At 36.5% G+C, this 17,773-nt stretch overlaps 1 protein-coding gene and 1 long non-coding RNA gene across 7 annotated transcripts in view; one reads left to right on the forward strand and one right to left on the reverse strand.

Moving 5' to 3' along the window:
• The window catches only part of LOC123530949 (uncharacterized protein C10orf67, mitochondrial-like), a 55,045-nt gene that overhangs the window by 36,793 nt on the left and 479 nt on the right, over positions 1-17,773 (reverse strand). For all 6 annotated transcript variants that reach the window (XM_053517328.1, XM_053517327.1, XM_053517324.1 and 3 more), the window contains exons 2-6: positions 11,001-11,121; positions 10,061-10,152; positions 9,507-9,558; positions 6,139-6,213; positions 624-800 (exon numbers count right to left, since the gene is read on the reverse strand). In XM_053517328.1, the coding sequence (XP_053373303.1) occupies positions 624-800; positions 6,139-6,213; positions 9,507-9,558; positions 10,061-10,152; positions 11,001-11,121 (517 nt within the window). The remainder of the gene's footprint in view (positions 1-623; positions 801-6,138; positions 6,214-9,506; positions 9,559-10,060; positions 10,153-11,000; positions 11,122-17,773) is intronic.
• On the forward strand, positions 14,448-16,785 carry LOC123545744 (uncharacterized). The gene is made up of 3 exons (XR_006685431.2): positions 14,448-15,528; positions 15,820-15,967; positions 16,373-16,785. It is a non-coding gene; the product is annotated as an uncharacterized LOC123545744 (long non-coding RNA).

Genomic DNA, 17,773 nt, shown 5'->3' on the forward strand with positions numbered 1-17,773 from the left:
CATAACAAACATGTATATGTGAAGCCTTGGCAATTGCTAGCTTAAAGACAATTTATAAGCATATTTCAATAGTCTTGTGGCACTTTAATCGCCACCTCAGTCACATGTGAGTAACAATCAAGATCGTAAGCGGCACACAAGGTGAACTAAGCATGTGGCTAAATTAACAATTACAAGTGTGAAGCTTAAAAGTAATTTACAATTACAAGTGTGAAGCTTAAAGTAACATAAAGCATTTCTTGCAGAAGCCATGTTTGTGATGATTTCTGAAGTGATGCTGAACTCCGTCAAAGAACTAATTAATAAGTTTAGCTCTTTGGCTGCGTTTAACTATTTTAAGTATTTCTAGTTCTTATGCTCACTTTTAATCATAATGATTACTATATTTTAACCACAAAAATATCTTGACATACAGGTGTATCTCAAGGGTTCTAAAATTTGACGTGGAGGCCTATTGTTTTTATGGGAAAAACGGGGCTATCTATCTATATCTTAACTAATGAACGGCTGCAAAAAGAGTATGCAAGGAACTTTATTGCCTTCCCTCTAGGACTGTTCAGAGTTTTTGTCTTTGGATTCTACCGAAGGTAAATGATAATTGGTAAATTATGCACAGTACTTACACTATCAGCCAAACTAGGTTCTTTGTTCTGCAACTGTTGTATCTGCATTTTTAGCATGTGTATAATGGACTCGTTCCTCTGTATCGTCTGCTGCAGCTCCTTGTACTTCTCTTCCAGTTTATCAGCATCACCTTCATGCTTAGACTTCTCCTGTCGTACCTTTCGCTGAAGATTTTTCTGAAAATAAACGATTGAGTCCAAGTAAAGCAACACAGGGCCATTCAAAAGCATTGTCTTGAAAAAAAAATGAATACTTGAGTTGCGAACAGGGCAAAATTTTGTAAATATGCAAAACAGAGTTATAGAACCTAATTATGTACTGCATGTTAGATCGTCATGTAGTGAACATGTTTAGTTTATACTTGGGAACTGCGACACCAGCATACATAAGTACCGCAAAGTCAAAAAGGGGCATTAATTTTGCGAAAAACTTATAGAACCTGTGAACTTTATGTTAGATTATTATTAAACACGTTTTTTAAATTTTCAATCCATTCCCATTAGTGGGTACTTGGATACCAGCTTACATACAACAAGACATGAGTCATTGCCAAAAAACCTGGTTTTCAACATTTGACATATGACACTTTGATATGGATACATAATGTCAGCAACTGCACAGATATAATGTATAACACAACTCTGAGGACTAACTGAAGTTCCCAATACTATTCAACCTTTGTCTAAATAACAGCTACCTACAAACAAAGTTTGGTGACAACAGGTGTACCCAAACTGTAGATAACTAGAAAATGCTTTTGTAAAAAAGCGCATGTCTCCCCCAATGCAAAGTCCTATAGGCAAGAAGTCAATAGGGGTCAGGAGCGAAAGTCAAAGAGACACTGATGGTTGGCTGCAATAGGGATCATCTACTTGGCATGTCCAGTCATCCCGCTAAATTTCAACACTCTTGGCATAGTGGTTCTCAAGTCACTTTTCAGGCTCCTGTGACCTTGACCTTTGATCAAGTGACCTCAAAATAAATAGGGGTCATCTACTCTGCATGTCCAATCATCCTATTAAGTTTCAACATTGTAGGTCAAGTGGTTCTCAAGTTATTTCCAAAAAATGATTTTATATGAACAGGCCACTGTGACCTTGACCTTTTATAGACTGACCCCAAAATCAATAGGGGTCATCTACTCTGCATGTTCAATCATCCTATGAAGTTTCAACATTCTGGGTCAAGTGGTTCTCAAGTTATTGATCGGAAATGGTTATCAATGTTCAGGCCCCTGTGACCTTGACCTTTAACGGAGTGACCCCAAAAACAATAGGGGTCATTTACTCTGCATGAACAATCATCCTATGAAGTTTCAACATTCTGAGTCGAGAGGTTCTCAAGTTATTGATTGGAAAGGGTTTTCCATGTTCAGGCCCCTGTGGCCTTGACCTTTAACAGAGTGACCCTAAAATCGTTAGGGGTCATCTACTCTGCATGACCAATCATCCTATGAAGTTTCATCATTCTGGGTCAAGTGGTTCTCAAGTTACTGACCGGAAATGGTTTTTAATGTTCGGGCCCCTGTGACCTTGACCTTTCACAGAGTAACCCCAAAATCGTTAGGGGTCATCTACTCTGCATGACCAATCATCCTATTAAGTTTCAACATTCTGGGTCAAGTGGTTGTCAAGTTATTGACCGGAAATGGTTTTCAATGTTCAGGTCCCTGTGACCTTGACCTTTAATGGAGTGACCCCAAAATCGATAGGGGTCATCTACTTTGCATGTACAATCATCCTATGAAGTTTCAACACTCTGGGTCAAGTGGTTCTCTAGTTATTGATCGGAAATGGTTTTCCATGTTCAGGCCCCTGTGAGCTTGACCTTTGATGGTGTGACTCCAAAATCAATAGGGGTCATCTACTCTTCATGACCAATCATCCTATGAAGTTTCAACATTCAGGGTCAAGTGGTTCTCTAGTTATTGATCGGAAATGGTTTTCAATGTTCAGGCCCCTGGACCTTGACCTTTGACGGAGTGACCCCAAAATCAATAGGGGTCATCTATCTTCATGACCAATCATCCTATGAAGTTTCAACATTCTGGGTCAAGTGGTTCTCTAGTTATTGATCGGAAATGGTTTTCAATGTTCAGGCCCCTGTGACCTTGACCTTTGACGGAGTGACCCCAAAATCAATAGGGTCATCTACTCTTCATGACCAATCATCCTATGAAGTTTCAACATTCTGGGTCAAGTGGTTCTCTAGTTATTGATTGGAAATGGTTTTCAATGTTCAGGCCCCTGTGACCTTGACCTTTGACAGAGTGACCCCAAAATCAATAGGGGTCATCTTCTCTTCATGACCAATCATCCTATGAAGTTTCAACATTCTGGGTCAAGTGGTTCTCTAGTTATTGATCGGAAATGGCTTTCAATGTTCAGGCCCCTGTGACCTTGACCTTTGACGGAGTGACCCCAAAAACAATAGGGGTCGTCTACTCCAGCAGCCCTACAACCCTATGAAGTTTGAAGGTTCTAGGTCAAATGGTTCTCCAGTTATTGCTCGGAAATGAAGTGTGGCGTACGGACGGACGGAAGGACGGACGGACAGACGGGCAGGGCAAAAACAATATGTCTCCTGGGGGAGACATAATAAGTACATTCCTACTATAAGTACAAACACCTAAACTTACTGACCTAAACTTGTTTATCTGAATATAATATATATAATATATCCATGACCAATCAGATCTGCTGTTTCAGAAATCAATAGGCTTTAAACAATGACAACAAGCAATCAACATAAGAAGGCTGAATTGTTGCGTCCTCCAGGTATACATACTAGACAACACTGGCCAAATTAAAGCTATTGTTATTACAACTTTACATAGGGAATTAGTACATGAAACCTGTTTATTTCATACAATTTTTTAGTTATAACCTTGAAACTAAAGAAAACCTTACAGGTTTATGTCCTTTAAAACTCACATGAAGACTTACATAACCCAAGCAAGGTTTCTAACCCACATCAGCGAGTAGCAAGTTATTCAAAGACAACGACCTTAACCACTATGACATGAAAGCCCCTTCCATGTAACATTTTTAAAGAATCAGGTAATGTCTAGGGTTTTTATTAGAGAGTTTCTATTTTTCATTTGTAAAACTAATCCATCTGTTTTCAAATTCTGCAGTTATTTGAAATCTTATGTTTAAATTCCATACCTTGCACTCCATTAAAACACTGGTCGTACACACAATAATTATATAAACATTACAATGTAAATTGAACCTTTTAGAAAATCAAGTCTGATGTTCTTTATGAAACAGACCAAGGACAACTGACATGTATTTCTAAACACAGTTATCTCTGAACAATTTGGTATATATATACTATGAAGACCAATAGTATATGAGGTATATAATTTCAGTATGAAATATTGTAATGTGAAGGGAATGGGATGGTTGTAACAAAACGAGTTATAATAATCTAAAGCTATCTTGCTTTTTTCTCATCTTCTTTTGATGAATTAAAAATTCAACTTGTTTATCATGTTTATAGCTTAAAATGACATGGAATTTAAGCTGTGATGTAAAGCAGAAATGACAATGTATGTTATATACACTAAACAAAACAAAATAAAGGTCATATATATATGCATATATAATATATGTATTATATTTTATATGAAAATGTTTACTTACATTTAATGTAGTAAATCAATAGCCACCCGCTAACAGAATTTATCAAAACACAATGTCATTCAATTTACTTAATTATCCATTTTTAACACTTGCTCATATACAGTCCTAAAACTTGACTGAAATAAGGTAGTGGGTGGGGTAACGATTTTGTTTAAATCGTTAGTTCTATACAGCACAAGTTGTCTCAATAGTGAGTGTGGCCTCCCCTTGTCCTGATTACTTCCTGTATATGGGTGGGAAAGCTCCTGATGAATGCACGGATGTCAGCAAGTGGGATCAGTCCCCATTCCTGGACAAGCACATTTGTGAGCTCGATCCTGGTCGATGGCTTTGGAACCCGGGCTTGAATCCGCCTCTGTAGCATGTCCCAGGCTAGTCCCAATCCGTGACTCATGTTCCAAGGGATTAAGGTCCAGACAGCATGCTGGCCAATCCATTCGTTTGATGCCCTGTTCCTCAAGGTAGGCATCTATGATTCTGGCGCGGTGCGCAGTAGCATTATCGTCCATAAGGACAAAATCCTGACCTACTGTGCCAGCATAAGAGACAACATATGTTGCGAGTATTTCGTCCCTATAACGAAGACCGGTGACAGTTCCAATTATGAACACATGCAGGTCCGTACGCCCATGATAGGAGATGCCAGCCCAAACCATAACAGATCCACTTCCCCACTGGTCCTGTTCGGCTATACAACAGTCCCAGAAGCACTCATTACTTTGTCGCCAGATGCATCTCCAACCATCACTGCAGTCAAGACAGAATTTGGATTCGTAAACAAAATGTGTCTAAACTGGCTTAGTCTCCAATCCTGGTGATCCCGTGCAAACGCCAACCTGTTTATCCGATGTCTTGCGGAGAGTGGTACACGTATGGTTGGCCTTCGAGCACGTAAGTTTGCTTCATGGAGTCTGTTTCTAAACGTAAGAACAGAAACATTCACATTTGTTGCCCTTGAAAAATCTCTATTCAACGTAACAGCCGAGTTGAATCTTCTTCGTTTAGCCATTACCACCACTGCACAGTCATTTCGGACTAGCATAACTCTCACTCGACCATTTCCGGGTCGCCTAACACCCGATCCGGTATCAAGGTACCTAGTCCATAACCGCTGGATAACACTCTGGCTGACGTTGTAGGCCTGGGCCACTTGACGCCGACTTTCACCTGCCAGCAAGCGACCGAGAACTTGTGCAGCCTCCTCGTGAGGCATATATGTCTTCTTGGCATATTCAGTGATGAATTTTAATTATTTTGTTGGATTTAACGTCGCACCGACACATGATAGATCATATGGTGACTTTCCAGCTTTAATGGTGGAGGAAGACCCCAGGTGCCCCTCTTCGATTATTTCATCACGAGCGGGCACCTGGGTAGAACCACCGACCTTCCGTAAGCCAGCTGGATGGCTTCCTCACATGAAGATTTCAACGCCCCGAGTGAGGCTCGAACCCACATCGATGAGGGGCAAGTGATTCGAAGTCAGCGACCTTAACCACTAGGCCACGGAGGCCCCTTATTCAGTGATGAAAATCAATTATATCCAAGCAAACAAACAAAAATTTGTTTTAAAAAATCCAGCAATATTCAGTAATTCGCAATTTAGGTAGGACTTGATTAATGCAATTTAGAGGGTGTGTGTCATTCAAAGGATTTTGCACCGGTTTTTCGAGATTTTCATGAGCAATAAGTAGCTGTACAGTTAGCGAAAGGGTGAACCGATATTGGAACATGAAATATATTTTCTTATGAAATAATCATTAAGATAAATTAACTTACATTAGTGACCCCTATTTTGTTTTGTTTAGTGTATATCAAAACAGAATGTTTGGTGGTTTGATACAAATTGGAAGTAAATCTTACTTACATTATATAATACTGCTACTCGAGCTATTGCATCTGAAAGCTGTTGTCTAAATGCCCTTCTGACTGTACCAACTCTCTGAAAATAACAAGATAATATTAGATTAGACCATACCAAGTCTTATTGAAATGTGTCTGATTAAAAAAGATTTTGCCAGGTCTAGACAGAATCATTATTATGACTGTTAAGTCAAGTTGATGAAAATATAATTATCATATATGGAATAATTTGAGCACCAAACAAATAATTATATACATTTCACTTTATGCATACATTTGATTCTTACAGCCACTGCAGACTTAAGATAACAATAAACAGAATTTCAAATTGGAAATTATATGTTGGAAATAATTTAATCTTTGTTAATGATATAATTATTCAACTCAGTGTGTTAACTTTACACCATCGATATAGGATTACATTCCACAACATGTAAAACATCTTTTTTGCATTTTTAAAAAAAAAATTCCCTAGCTGTTAAGACATCTATAAATTAAATTGTATTCTAACATGACTCGGTTTGATTTCCAGTTAAACAAAGAAGGAAATCAAGCTCTGTATATTTTGCGATAAACAACGGTTGATGCGCGGACCGGTAAAAGAGCATTATGACGTCAAATTGCCGCATGACGTACGATATATTACTCCTCGGGTAAACAAATTCCAGCACAATATTTATTAAGATATTTCAATGAGCATGTCAGAATGAAAACAATCAAGGCTTTCTTGTGGTTTATCGTCGTATTTACCACGGTTCATCGTTCAGATGTTTCAGTATTTAACCACGAGGGCTAACGCCCTCGTGGTTCAATTCCTACACATCTGAACTCTGAACCGTGGTAAATCAGATGATAAACCACACGAAGGCCTTGATTATTTGTTAATTCTAACATGATCCGATTCATTTTCCTATTAAACAAAGAAGCTAGGCTAAAAACAGCGAATTATTATACAACAATTCATTTTTCTGACATCACAATTGTTAAGTCATAGCGTCAAATGGCATAGCGACATGCTGGAAAAGAAAACAATTGAAAACGGGCAAATATTTAATGAATGTCATCAAGGATGTACTTTAAAATCCTTGGTAACATGTTACAATCGAAATAATATATCTCATTTAGTGATTTGCTCTTGAATAAAATCATTGTTTGTCGTTCAGATGCGTATTATTATACCTGAACTCCAAACAATGATTTATTCAGCGACAAATCACTAATTTCTTAAAGAAATTTTCCAAGTGTTGACTTGTGTTTGTGTGTTCGGGTTTAACGTCTTTTTCAACAATTTTTCAGTCATATAAAATATTAATGACGGTGTCTACTTGTAGCAGTGAGCACAACGCCCAACTTTATAGTGCTGCCTCACTGGAATATCACACCGTAGACACATTGCATGATACCCCACCCAGTCACATTATACTGACACCGGGCTGACCAGTCCTAGCACTATCCTCTTAATGCTGAGCGCCAACCTCTTAATGCTGAGTGCCAAGCGAGGAAGCTACTAGTACCATTTTTTACGTCTTTAATTTCAATCATTTTTCTCATCTGTCTAACATAATTGCAGATTTTAAATTTTCATGACAGCCAGCACATACAAACATAAATACATTAAGACATTGTTAAAGCTCTACAATCCATCAACTTAAGTGTGAAGTTCTCAAAATCATAGAAAAGCTGAAGAGGTAAACATTATGCATATAAATATTATATGAATTATCAAATAATCAAGACTTTCACCTGGCTTAATGTCTGATTCAACTTAGTTCTGCTTCTGAGTTCAGATACGCTGGAATTTATCCATAGGGGGCATAAGCCAGTGTGATTAAATATCCAAGAATCTGATTGATGGACCATGGTAAATCAGACAATAAACCATAAGAAGGTATTATATACTTTCATTCTAACATGTTCACTGAAATATTATGATAAATGTTACATGCTGAGCTGTATTAATCCAAGTAGTAATGAACTGGATGACTTACGGAATTTTGACATGATAATTGACATTATAATGCTTTCTCTTCAGTCAACACTTCAACTGTTGTTTATTGCAGTTTTTATCACTGTTGTTTGATTATATAAGAATGAAACTTACATGTACAATACTATACCTCATCTGTACACATGTACTTCCCTCTTAATTCAATGTGATGTCTCCATGTCCATAAACAAGAGCTGTCACTATTGGTGACAAAATTTATGCCCCTGAAGCGTGCCCAAGAATGCTACAGTTGTCTGCACAAAATATGCCAGAATAGTTTAGGTATGAATTATTTTGTGACCTTGGTTAACATTTGTGTCAAATTATTTTCAAATCCCTTGATAAATGGCAGATATGGACCCGACAAGAAAAAGACCATGTTAACCTTTGACTTCTTAGTGTGACCTTGACCTTAGAGCCAGGGGTCTGGCTCTTGTGCATGACACATTGTCTCATTATGGGGAACATTTATGCCAAGTAAATTTAAAATCCCTTTAAGAATGGCAGAGTTATGAACCTGACACACGTTAGCCTTTGACTTCTAAGTGTGACCTTGACCTTGGAGCTAGGGGTCTGGGTCTTGCATATGACACATTGCCTCATTATGGTAAACATTTATGCCAGGTTATTCCAAAAGCACTTCATGGATGCCAGAGTTATGGACCGGACACAAAACAGACACTGCTAACCTTTGACCTCTAAGTTTGATACATCGTCTCATTATGGACATTTATGCCTTTATGGATGGCAGGGTTACAGCCCGGACAAGAATTTACATGGAGGCACGGATGGTGTGATTTTAATATGCCCACCTTTGGGGGCAAAAAAAAGTGTAAAGACTGGTGACAATGTATCCTGCCTAGTGTGATTTACACTGTTGCATGTCTCTAATGACATCACTTTGACAACATTTTACTTTTACATATCAAGTAACTCTTTATTGGGTATAAGTTATAACAAACATGTACCAAATTATAGTTCTTTTGTATGTTTTAAGTTTAGCAACAGCCTTTCAGTTATGTAAGAGTGGGCAGTTAACCTAACCAGCTTTCCTGGAGTTTGTTACAGTACAAACCTGTTTCCCACAAGAAACTGCCAACTTTTCCACCTAAATCAGAGGTGGAGGATGAATGATTTCAGACAAAATGGCTTTTATCAAATCATAACAGAATACATTCCTCATCAAGATATCAAACTTATGACCCTGCGATCCACAGATCTGCATGTCCCTATTGAGCTAAGTCTGCAGGCTAACATGACACTTTTATCCATATGTAGTTGTTTCATATAACATCTGGTCTAACTTCCAAGTCATAAACTTGCATATAGACCTCAGTGTCATGTACTATTTGTTGAGAGATACAGGAAAATATGAATTAACAAACCTCTTCATGCATCTTCTCTAAATCTGTTACCCTTTCATTAATACGGCAATATCTGAAATTATTCAAACAGTAAATGGTAATACCATATCAATTCTGATCTTAAATCAATTGCTATTATAAAAATTTTGAAATGTTGATGTAGTTTTGTCTGGAGAACATGTACCTGGGTACAACCTTCTAAAAGGCAGTTAAATGGCTTTCTCAAATTAAAGAATCTACACCCTAAGCAAGTTATTGAACCTACAGGGGTTAAGATGCAAGTGGTTCAAAGTCAGCAACCTTAACCATTCAGCCATAGAGAACCCTTGTTACAGTTCAGGCCATATGGTAATGGAAAAGGAAGATCCTGCATTAGTTAAGATATAAACAGGCCCCTGGATATAACTACCAACATTTAGTAAGCCAGCTTGATGGCAGCCTCATGTAACAACACCCAAGCAAGGCTCTGGCTGAACAGTTCTTACTTTGTGACCTTAATTACTTTGCCACCAAGGCCCGTAAAGGTGCTTGTGGTATTTACACACTGTGCCAATATAAAAGAAGGAAAAACTTACAACTCTAAAGACTTCTGTTGTAACTTTGATTCATAATCAGCTTGCATCACATGCTTAGCAAAGTTGATGTCTCTTTTCAAAGTAGCAACATCCTACAAAATGATAAATGATATATCATAGTTACATACATGTACACAATTTCTACATATCACACCAATTTGTTATAAAAATCAAGTAGGCCATCTTTGTTGTTCAAAGCATTAGCAAGGATGAGACTGCCTGCTGACCAAAAATGAAGAAACCTTAAAAAGTCAGACGAGACAGGCTACAATTATATCTGCATGGCAAAATCTGACAATTTTTTTTCAAAAACAGGAAGTCAACTAAAAAGAGAAAATATCTTATCCTTTTAAAGGCTTTAAACAAATAAAATCAATAATGTCAAAGACAAATGTTTGTTTCTTAATTTAATCTCTTGAAAATACTAAGGGAATTTCCTCCTAAAATGCCTGTGATGTACAACTCCCTAAGATGGAACCGGTGGCAAACATCATACTAAGATACAACAAATACTTGCACATCAAGTTTCCAGAAATCTGAACTGTATGTACATAATTAATCAGGAAAATCTGCAAATTTTTATGCTTAAGTTCAATAAAATACCCATTCCCAAACTTTGAAACAGTAAAAACAACCAATTTGTATGATTCTGCAACTCATTTTTTTTCAAAATAATGAAATTTTATTTATCATTTTTATCTAGGTTGCATGTTTAAAATGAAATTCTAAGTTAAAACCATTTTCAAGTGACTAATTCAGTATTGATGGTCAGTCTCAATTGGAATTTAACTTTGAAATTTTAGTAAATTTTAAATATTGAAATTTCTAACTTAAACACAGCTGCGACCTAAGATGTTTTGTGGATGCGAAAAATGTAAAAAAAAGTACTGAAAAAAGTTTTCTCATGACCTGCATCAAAACAAACTATTAAACTACTTACCTGTAAAAGAATTTGGAGGACTTCTGTCATCTCCTTGAGGTCCACAATCTCCGTGACATTTGTCTGTGATGCCCGGTCAAGACCAAAAAATCCAACCTTATGCTGGTCGGCAAGGTCCGGTCTAAAATTAAAGTCATAAACATAACCTTGATTAGTATTTATTAGTACTTTGAACAGCAATGTTAAGATAAAATCAGAATAGGTGTTTCAATGTTAGAAAAAAGGACACACTGTTTAGTATCTGGCTTCTATTTTTAAATTTTTAAAATGAAAAATGAAATGGAATTATTACATAGTTTTATATTTAAATAAAAACAAGAGCCATGTTAGACATGGCCAATCCCCCCGCCGGGCATATTATAATTGAAGGCTAAAGTTCCTGGCAAGTTACTGTCTGAAAGTATTAATTTTGGGGAAAGCTTTGAAGAACCATTTAGTTGTGGTCTGCATCAGGGGTTTTAAAGATGTGGAAGAAAGAATAAGTCAGTGGTGAGGTGGTTTACTGCTAAATTTTATTAATTTTCATGAACAGTATAGCTATGATGTTTTTCTATATGGCTACTGTAAAAAGAAGGAATGGAAAGCTAACAGGGAACACGAGTGCCAGAATGTCACAATATATGCCCATCACAGCAAATTTCTTTACTCTAGCAGCTGTATTTGCAAATGGAATTTTAATTTTGTGGTTGTTTAGTAATCATTGTAAGTCTTTTGTTTTTCTAAGTCCACAAAAAAACTCCTTACCAGGTAGAGATATCTTAAAATACACCTAAAATTGGAAAGTAACATCCATGTTGTACCACAGAAAAGGGGTCTTGTTTTTTCCCTACGGTCAATTATAAAAATGTTACAATATAAGTTATTTATAGTAACAACTAAGGGAAGTTAATCTTAAAAAAAAAAAAAAAAAAAAAAAAAAAAAAAAAAAAAATTGTAAGTCCACACAAAAATCTTTACCAGGTAGAGATTGGTCAAAATATACCTCAAAATTGGATGTAGCATGCATGTTGTACCACAGAAATGTGGTCTCGATTTTTCCCTACGACTAGTAATGAAAAAGTTACAATAAAAGCTATTTAAAGTAACAACAAAGGGAAGTAATTCTAAAGAAGGCAACTGCGCATGACACTTCGTCTCATGATGGTGTATAATTGTGCCAAGTTACATCAAAATCCCTCCATGCATGAAGAAGAAATGCTTCGGACAATGTCATTCTTTTATCTGACCTTTGGCCTCTAAATGTGACCTTGACCTTAGACCTAGGGACCTGGATCTTGCGCATGACAATATGTCTCGTGGTGGTGAACATTTGTGCCAAGTTATATTAAAATCCCTCTATGCATGAAGAAGAAATGCTCCGGACAAGGTTTTCATTCTTGTATCCTTTGACCTCTAAGTGTGACCTTGACCTTAGACCCAGGGACCTGGTTCTTGCGCATGACACTCCGCCTCGTGGTGGTGAACATTTGTGCCAAGATATATCGAAATCCCTCCATGCATGAAAAAGATATGCTCCGCACAAATTTTTTTAAGAAAATATGATAAAGGGGAATTACTCAAAAAAATAGGCAAGGTAGAGTTATTGTTCTTGCACACTGCACTTCCTCCCAATGTGTTCTATCAGTGTATGAAGTTGTATGAAGTTTGAAGAAAATCCCTCCAGTACTTTTGGAGTTATGCTCCGGACAAATTTTTTTAAGAAAATAAGATAAAGGGGAATTACTCAAAAAATAGGCAAGGTAGAGTTATTGTTCTTGCACACTGCACTTCCTCCCAATGTGTTCTATCAGTGTATGAAGTTTGAAGAAAATCCCTCCAGTACTTTTGGAGTTATGCTCCGGACAAAATTGTTTAAGAAAATAAGATAAAGGGGAATAACTCAAAAAATAGGCAAGGTAGAGTTATTGTTCTTGCACACTGCACTTCCTCCCAATGTGTTCTATCAGTGTATGAAGTTTGAAGAAAATCCCTCCAGTACTTTTGGAGTTATGCTCTGGACAAATTTCTTAAGAAAATAAGATAAAGGGGAATAACTCAAAAAATAGGCAAGGTAGAATTATTGCTCTTGCACACTGCACTTCCTCCCAATTTGTTCTATCAGTGTATGAAGTTTGAAGAAAATCCCTCAAGTACTTTTGGAGTTATGCTCCGGACAAAGATCGTTGCGGACGGAGAGCATTTCTAATATCCCCTTCCCCTTTGACGGGGGGATAAATAACCTAGACTTCCACAAAAGGTGAATGTAGAATGGTCTATAGTATCAGTTAAATGAGCACTTATTTTAATAAAGGCAATTGTGCACTTAAATGCACTGACCTCCAGACTGGCTAAAAATGATCTTTCTTTAAAATTGAAGTTTGGTCATATTATGAAAATTCGAATATGAGTTTTGGTTTCTAAACTATCCTAACAATGCTAAATCAAGAAAAAAATGATGCCAATTTTGGGAATCGAACTTGTGCCGCCGCTGCAATAAAAACTTTTCTGCTGTCTTTACCAATACTGCCAGGGAGGATTATATGTTTTAACACGTTATATATAATAATATATAGATATTTATGTATAATTTAGACAGTTTACCTTGAGTAAATTTTAAAGCGTTACAAAAACGCTTTTCCATTTTCTTTGTAAAAAATAGTAAAAGCAACTAATTCTCAAGTGAACTTCATAACATATAGTCTGTCATTAAGTTTCAAAGCCTTCTTAAGAAAATTTCAAATATAGCATTTATTTCCTGATACCAAATTGTTTTATACATTTTTTTTTTGTACAAACTGGAGGCCAGTGCCTATAAAATAGTGTCATTTTCATTTTTGTAACATTTCCTGGAAGTGAAATGTTTCGAGAATAAAAATAACTAGAAAACAATTTAAAAATCAAAAGCAATGCTACATAGTGCTAATCAATAGCCGCACATCTGGACAAAATGCTGATGGGTAGGGTCATAAATGTGGCCTCTAGTGTTAACACGCGTTTCCTTTGATTTGACCAGGTGACCTAGTTTTTGATCCCACATGACTCAGATTTGAACTTGACTTAAAGGTCAAATAATTCTCATGAGGTTCAAACTTAAACTGTGGACTCTGATAGTGTTAACAAATTTTTTTTTGATTTGGCCTACTGACCTAGTTTTTGATCCAACATGACCCAGTTTGTAACTTGACCTAGAGATCATCAAGACAAACATTCTGACCAAGCTTCCTAAAGATTGGATCACAAGTGTGGCTTCTAGAGTGTTAACAATTAGTCAAATGTTGATGGATGACGCACGACACACGTCGCCGGACAATGACCTGAGTCACAATGTGAGCTAAAAATACTGCTGACTGGGAATGGAACTAGTCTAAGAGACGTACCTCTCACAATTACGACACTTACTCTACCGCATCTTTATTGAAGATAGCTCATTTAATAAGCAAGTCAGTATAAGTGAACCCTTAAGGCTTCCCGGCTGTAGAATGTCCATGGCCAGATATTTTTATCCATGGTTAAAACATGGATATCCATGGCCAGAGCATGGATATCCAGGTGAATTAGGAGTTTTTCCATGGAAAAGTTGAATCCATGGACAGTTGTCCAGGGATGAAGGCAGGGATATCATGGACATTGTCCATGGAAAGTGAATAGCAGCATGGACATGGTCCATGGTCAGCTTTTCTGTTCACACTTAGAAATTTTCTGATGAATAAGGCAGAAAAAGTTCTAAGTCGAAAAAATGGGATTTTTTTTAAAAATTATTAATTCATTACTGTCCTTACCGTTTTATGGTCATATAGGTATTCAAATTAACTGAAATGAAACAAGGAATGTAACTAAATAAAATATTTAAAAAAATGTAAATTAGAATTATATCATTTTATTAATTCATCTTGATAGTTGATGTAACAAGATATCATACATCATTGAAAATATACCCCACTATTAAGCTATTCATTTCTTTCAGTTTGTTATTGAACATCACCAAAAAAAATACAGTAGTTCATAAGGATTAAATGTCATATAGTCAAAGAAATTGTTATGAAATTATGCTCATATATGTAAACTCATCATATTATAAACTGAATTAGTCTATGCCTTTGATAATCCAGGCAGTGATTATTTATCTAGCTTTTACAGCCATTTAATACACTGCTGTTCAATGTGTACTGTTGTATTAATGAACACACAGAGATAGCTGATAACATCTGGAGATTCTGACCAAGATAAAGACCAATGGAAATGCAGGTTTCTGAAGCCGTTTTACACATGTAGCCCCAAGAAATAATCCCAATACTTTTTTATTTTTTTCTGTGATCTTTGCAAATTCTGTGAGCAAATAAATGGAAAAATTCTCATGAACTGTATATAGTTTTTAAGAACATTCCAGATATTCCCTTCAGTAACTATACTGTTCCAAGGAATATTGCTCATGAATACAACAATTTGAATGTAAACAGGAAGTGCTTTGTCTAGATGTTGGAGGCAAAATGGAATGGAGCTAAATAATTTTGTACCTTGAAATTCTAAAATGCTTTTAGAGAGATATCAGGTAAGAACATTAAAATTTCTGAACTAAAATATAATTTAAATCTGTATATCATAGAACTAAAATAAATAGACTGAAGCAGGAACTTTATTCATCTCAGCGGCTTAAACTTTCACCTGGTTACAGGTATTTTTTAAGGTATATGTGAATGATACATAATTATGCTTCTGTAGCAACAGTTTATTTAATGCATATAGTTCTTGCAGTTTTCTATTATTCATTTCTTGTAATTAGTCCTACAATCACTTTGGCTTACAAGAAGTCTAAACATTATCTTATAATTTTACTTTGCAGATGCAAGAGTGTACATATTTAGTTATTAGAAGCATTGTCTTCAACATGTATGAATGAAATGATGTAATCAGAGATATTTGATGGCTTTAGTGCCTATGCTACTGGATGAAATGAGATCACAGACAGAGACCCCATCAAACACTAAACTGTAAGTAAATATTTGCAAACACTTACACTAGTATATTTATTTCTATAAAAGGTTGATGATGTATTAATCTATCTTGTTGGGGATAAGGTTTCACTGACAGGCTGATAATTCCATCAACATTTTATGACAGTAATTTTTTGTCAGTACAAAATTCTAAAATTTCTTTTTAAGCTTGTCTGTCATCATTATTAATAAGCATTTACTGAGATGAGGGATAGTACCCACAGATTGTTCTCTTATTTTCATTTCAGTGTCCAATTATAAAGTAATTGGTTTTGATACAACATTTAAATGGTAACTGCAAATAAATTCTGGATTTAGAGTTTTCATTTCACATAGGTAATATTGTATTGTCTAAACATTTTAATTGCAATTATTAATATAAATTGTTTATATCAATTTCAGAAATGGCTGGGATGAGGTTCCTGACCCTGGTGATGGTTTTAGCAAAGCTATAAGAGACATTCTAGTGCCACCTATAGTGAGCCAACATAACTCCAAAAATGATTTTGTTGTATTCATAACTTTCTATTAAATCATTTTTATATTTAATATATCTTGTAGTTTAATTTTTTAGTTAAAGCTAAGTGAATATTTATCATTCTTTACCAGACATCCACTTGTCTGATATGTAGATTTGAACAAATGCCCTGTTACGGTAGGAAGTTCAAGCCACAATTGCCAGGCTAGGCTAAGAAGTGCTGCATGATGACAGGTCCTTGGATGGCATGGACCCAGTCCACGGATGGCATGGACACCATCCATGGATGGCTCAGACACTGGACAATGTCCATGGATGGCATGGCCACTGTCCATGGATATGCCCTGGACACTGGCCATGGATGCCATGGACATTGTCCATGTCCATGGCCACTGTCCCTGGACAGGCATGGATTTTTATCCAGGGATACACAGTTTTTGTCCATGGATATGTGTTCCAATACTCCATGGATAACAGACCATGCTGAAATCCATGGAATCCATGGACATACTACAGCCGGGAATATACTATCCTCTACCCTCGAGTAACCTCAAATCGTGATACCGATCATTTCCTGATACCGGAATTTTTTACATGTAGCTCTCGCACTGATTTGTTTTCTGACATCATAACCTGGAAGGCAACTTCAGAAACGTACGTCAAGTCATCTTTTGCACATAAAAAATGCTCCGTGTGATACTTTGAGGCGGAAAAAAACACTTTTACTTCTCATACTAATGTGAAATAACTTATAAACATGTTTTAATGCAATAACCCATCTTATTTCTTCCGTTCAATTTTATATGATACTTTGAGGTCTCCCTAAAAAGACATGTTGCAGCCCATTGTTTACATTTCTTGCAAGAAGGTCACGGCCATAGAAGACCGGTTCAAAATTTTAATGAATTTAACGAAATGGAGAGAAAAGGGTACTTCCTTATATGGCTAGAGTTTTTGTACTATGAAGTGTAATAAATCCTTAAGTATTGTTGTCGTTTAATTGTTTTAATTGTTGTCGTTTAACAGTCTCAGGAAAAATGTGCAGTCCCAACTGGGACTCGAACCTTCTGCTTAACGTGCCAATGCTCTACCAATTGAGCTACCAAGGCCACCTGATACAAGAACTGCTACACACCTTCCCTCTTGTTGCGACACCATCTATGCTGGTCTCAAAACTGGTAAAATGTCAGGGTATTGGACTGAATATTAAATCGTGGGAGAGAAAGTGTGTAGCCGGCTGGGTAGCTCAGTCAGTAGAGCATCAGAACGGTATTCAGAGGGCCCATGTTCGAGTCCCTGTCTGGCTGCACAGTTTTCTCACCCTG

Source organism: Mercenaria mercenaria, chromosome 11 (genome assembly GCF_021730395.1).
Source record: "Mercenaria mercenaria strain notata chromosome 11, MADL_Memer_1, whole genome shotgun sequence".
Taxonomy (NCBI): domain Eukaryota; kingdom Metazoa; phylum Mollusca; class Bivalvia; order Venerida; family Veneridae; genus Mercenaria; species Mercenaria mercenaria.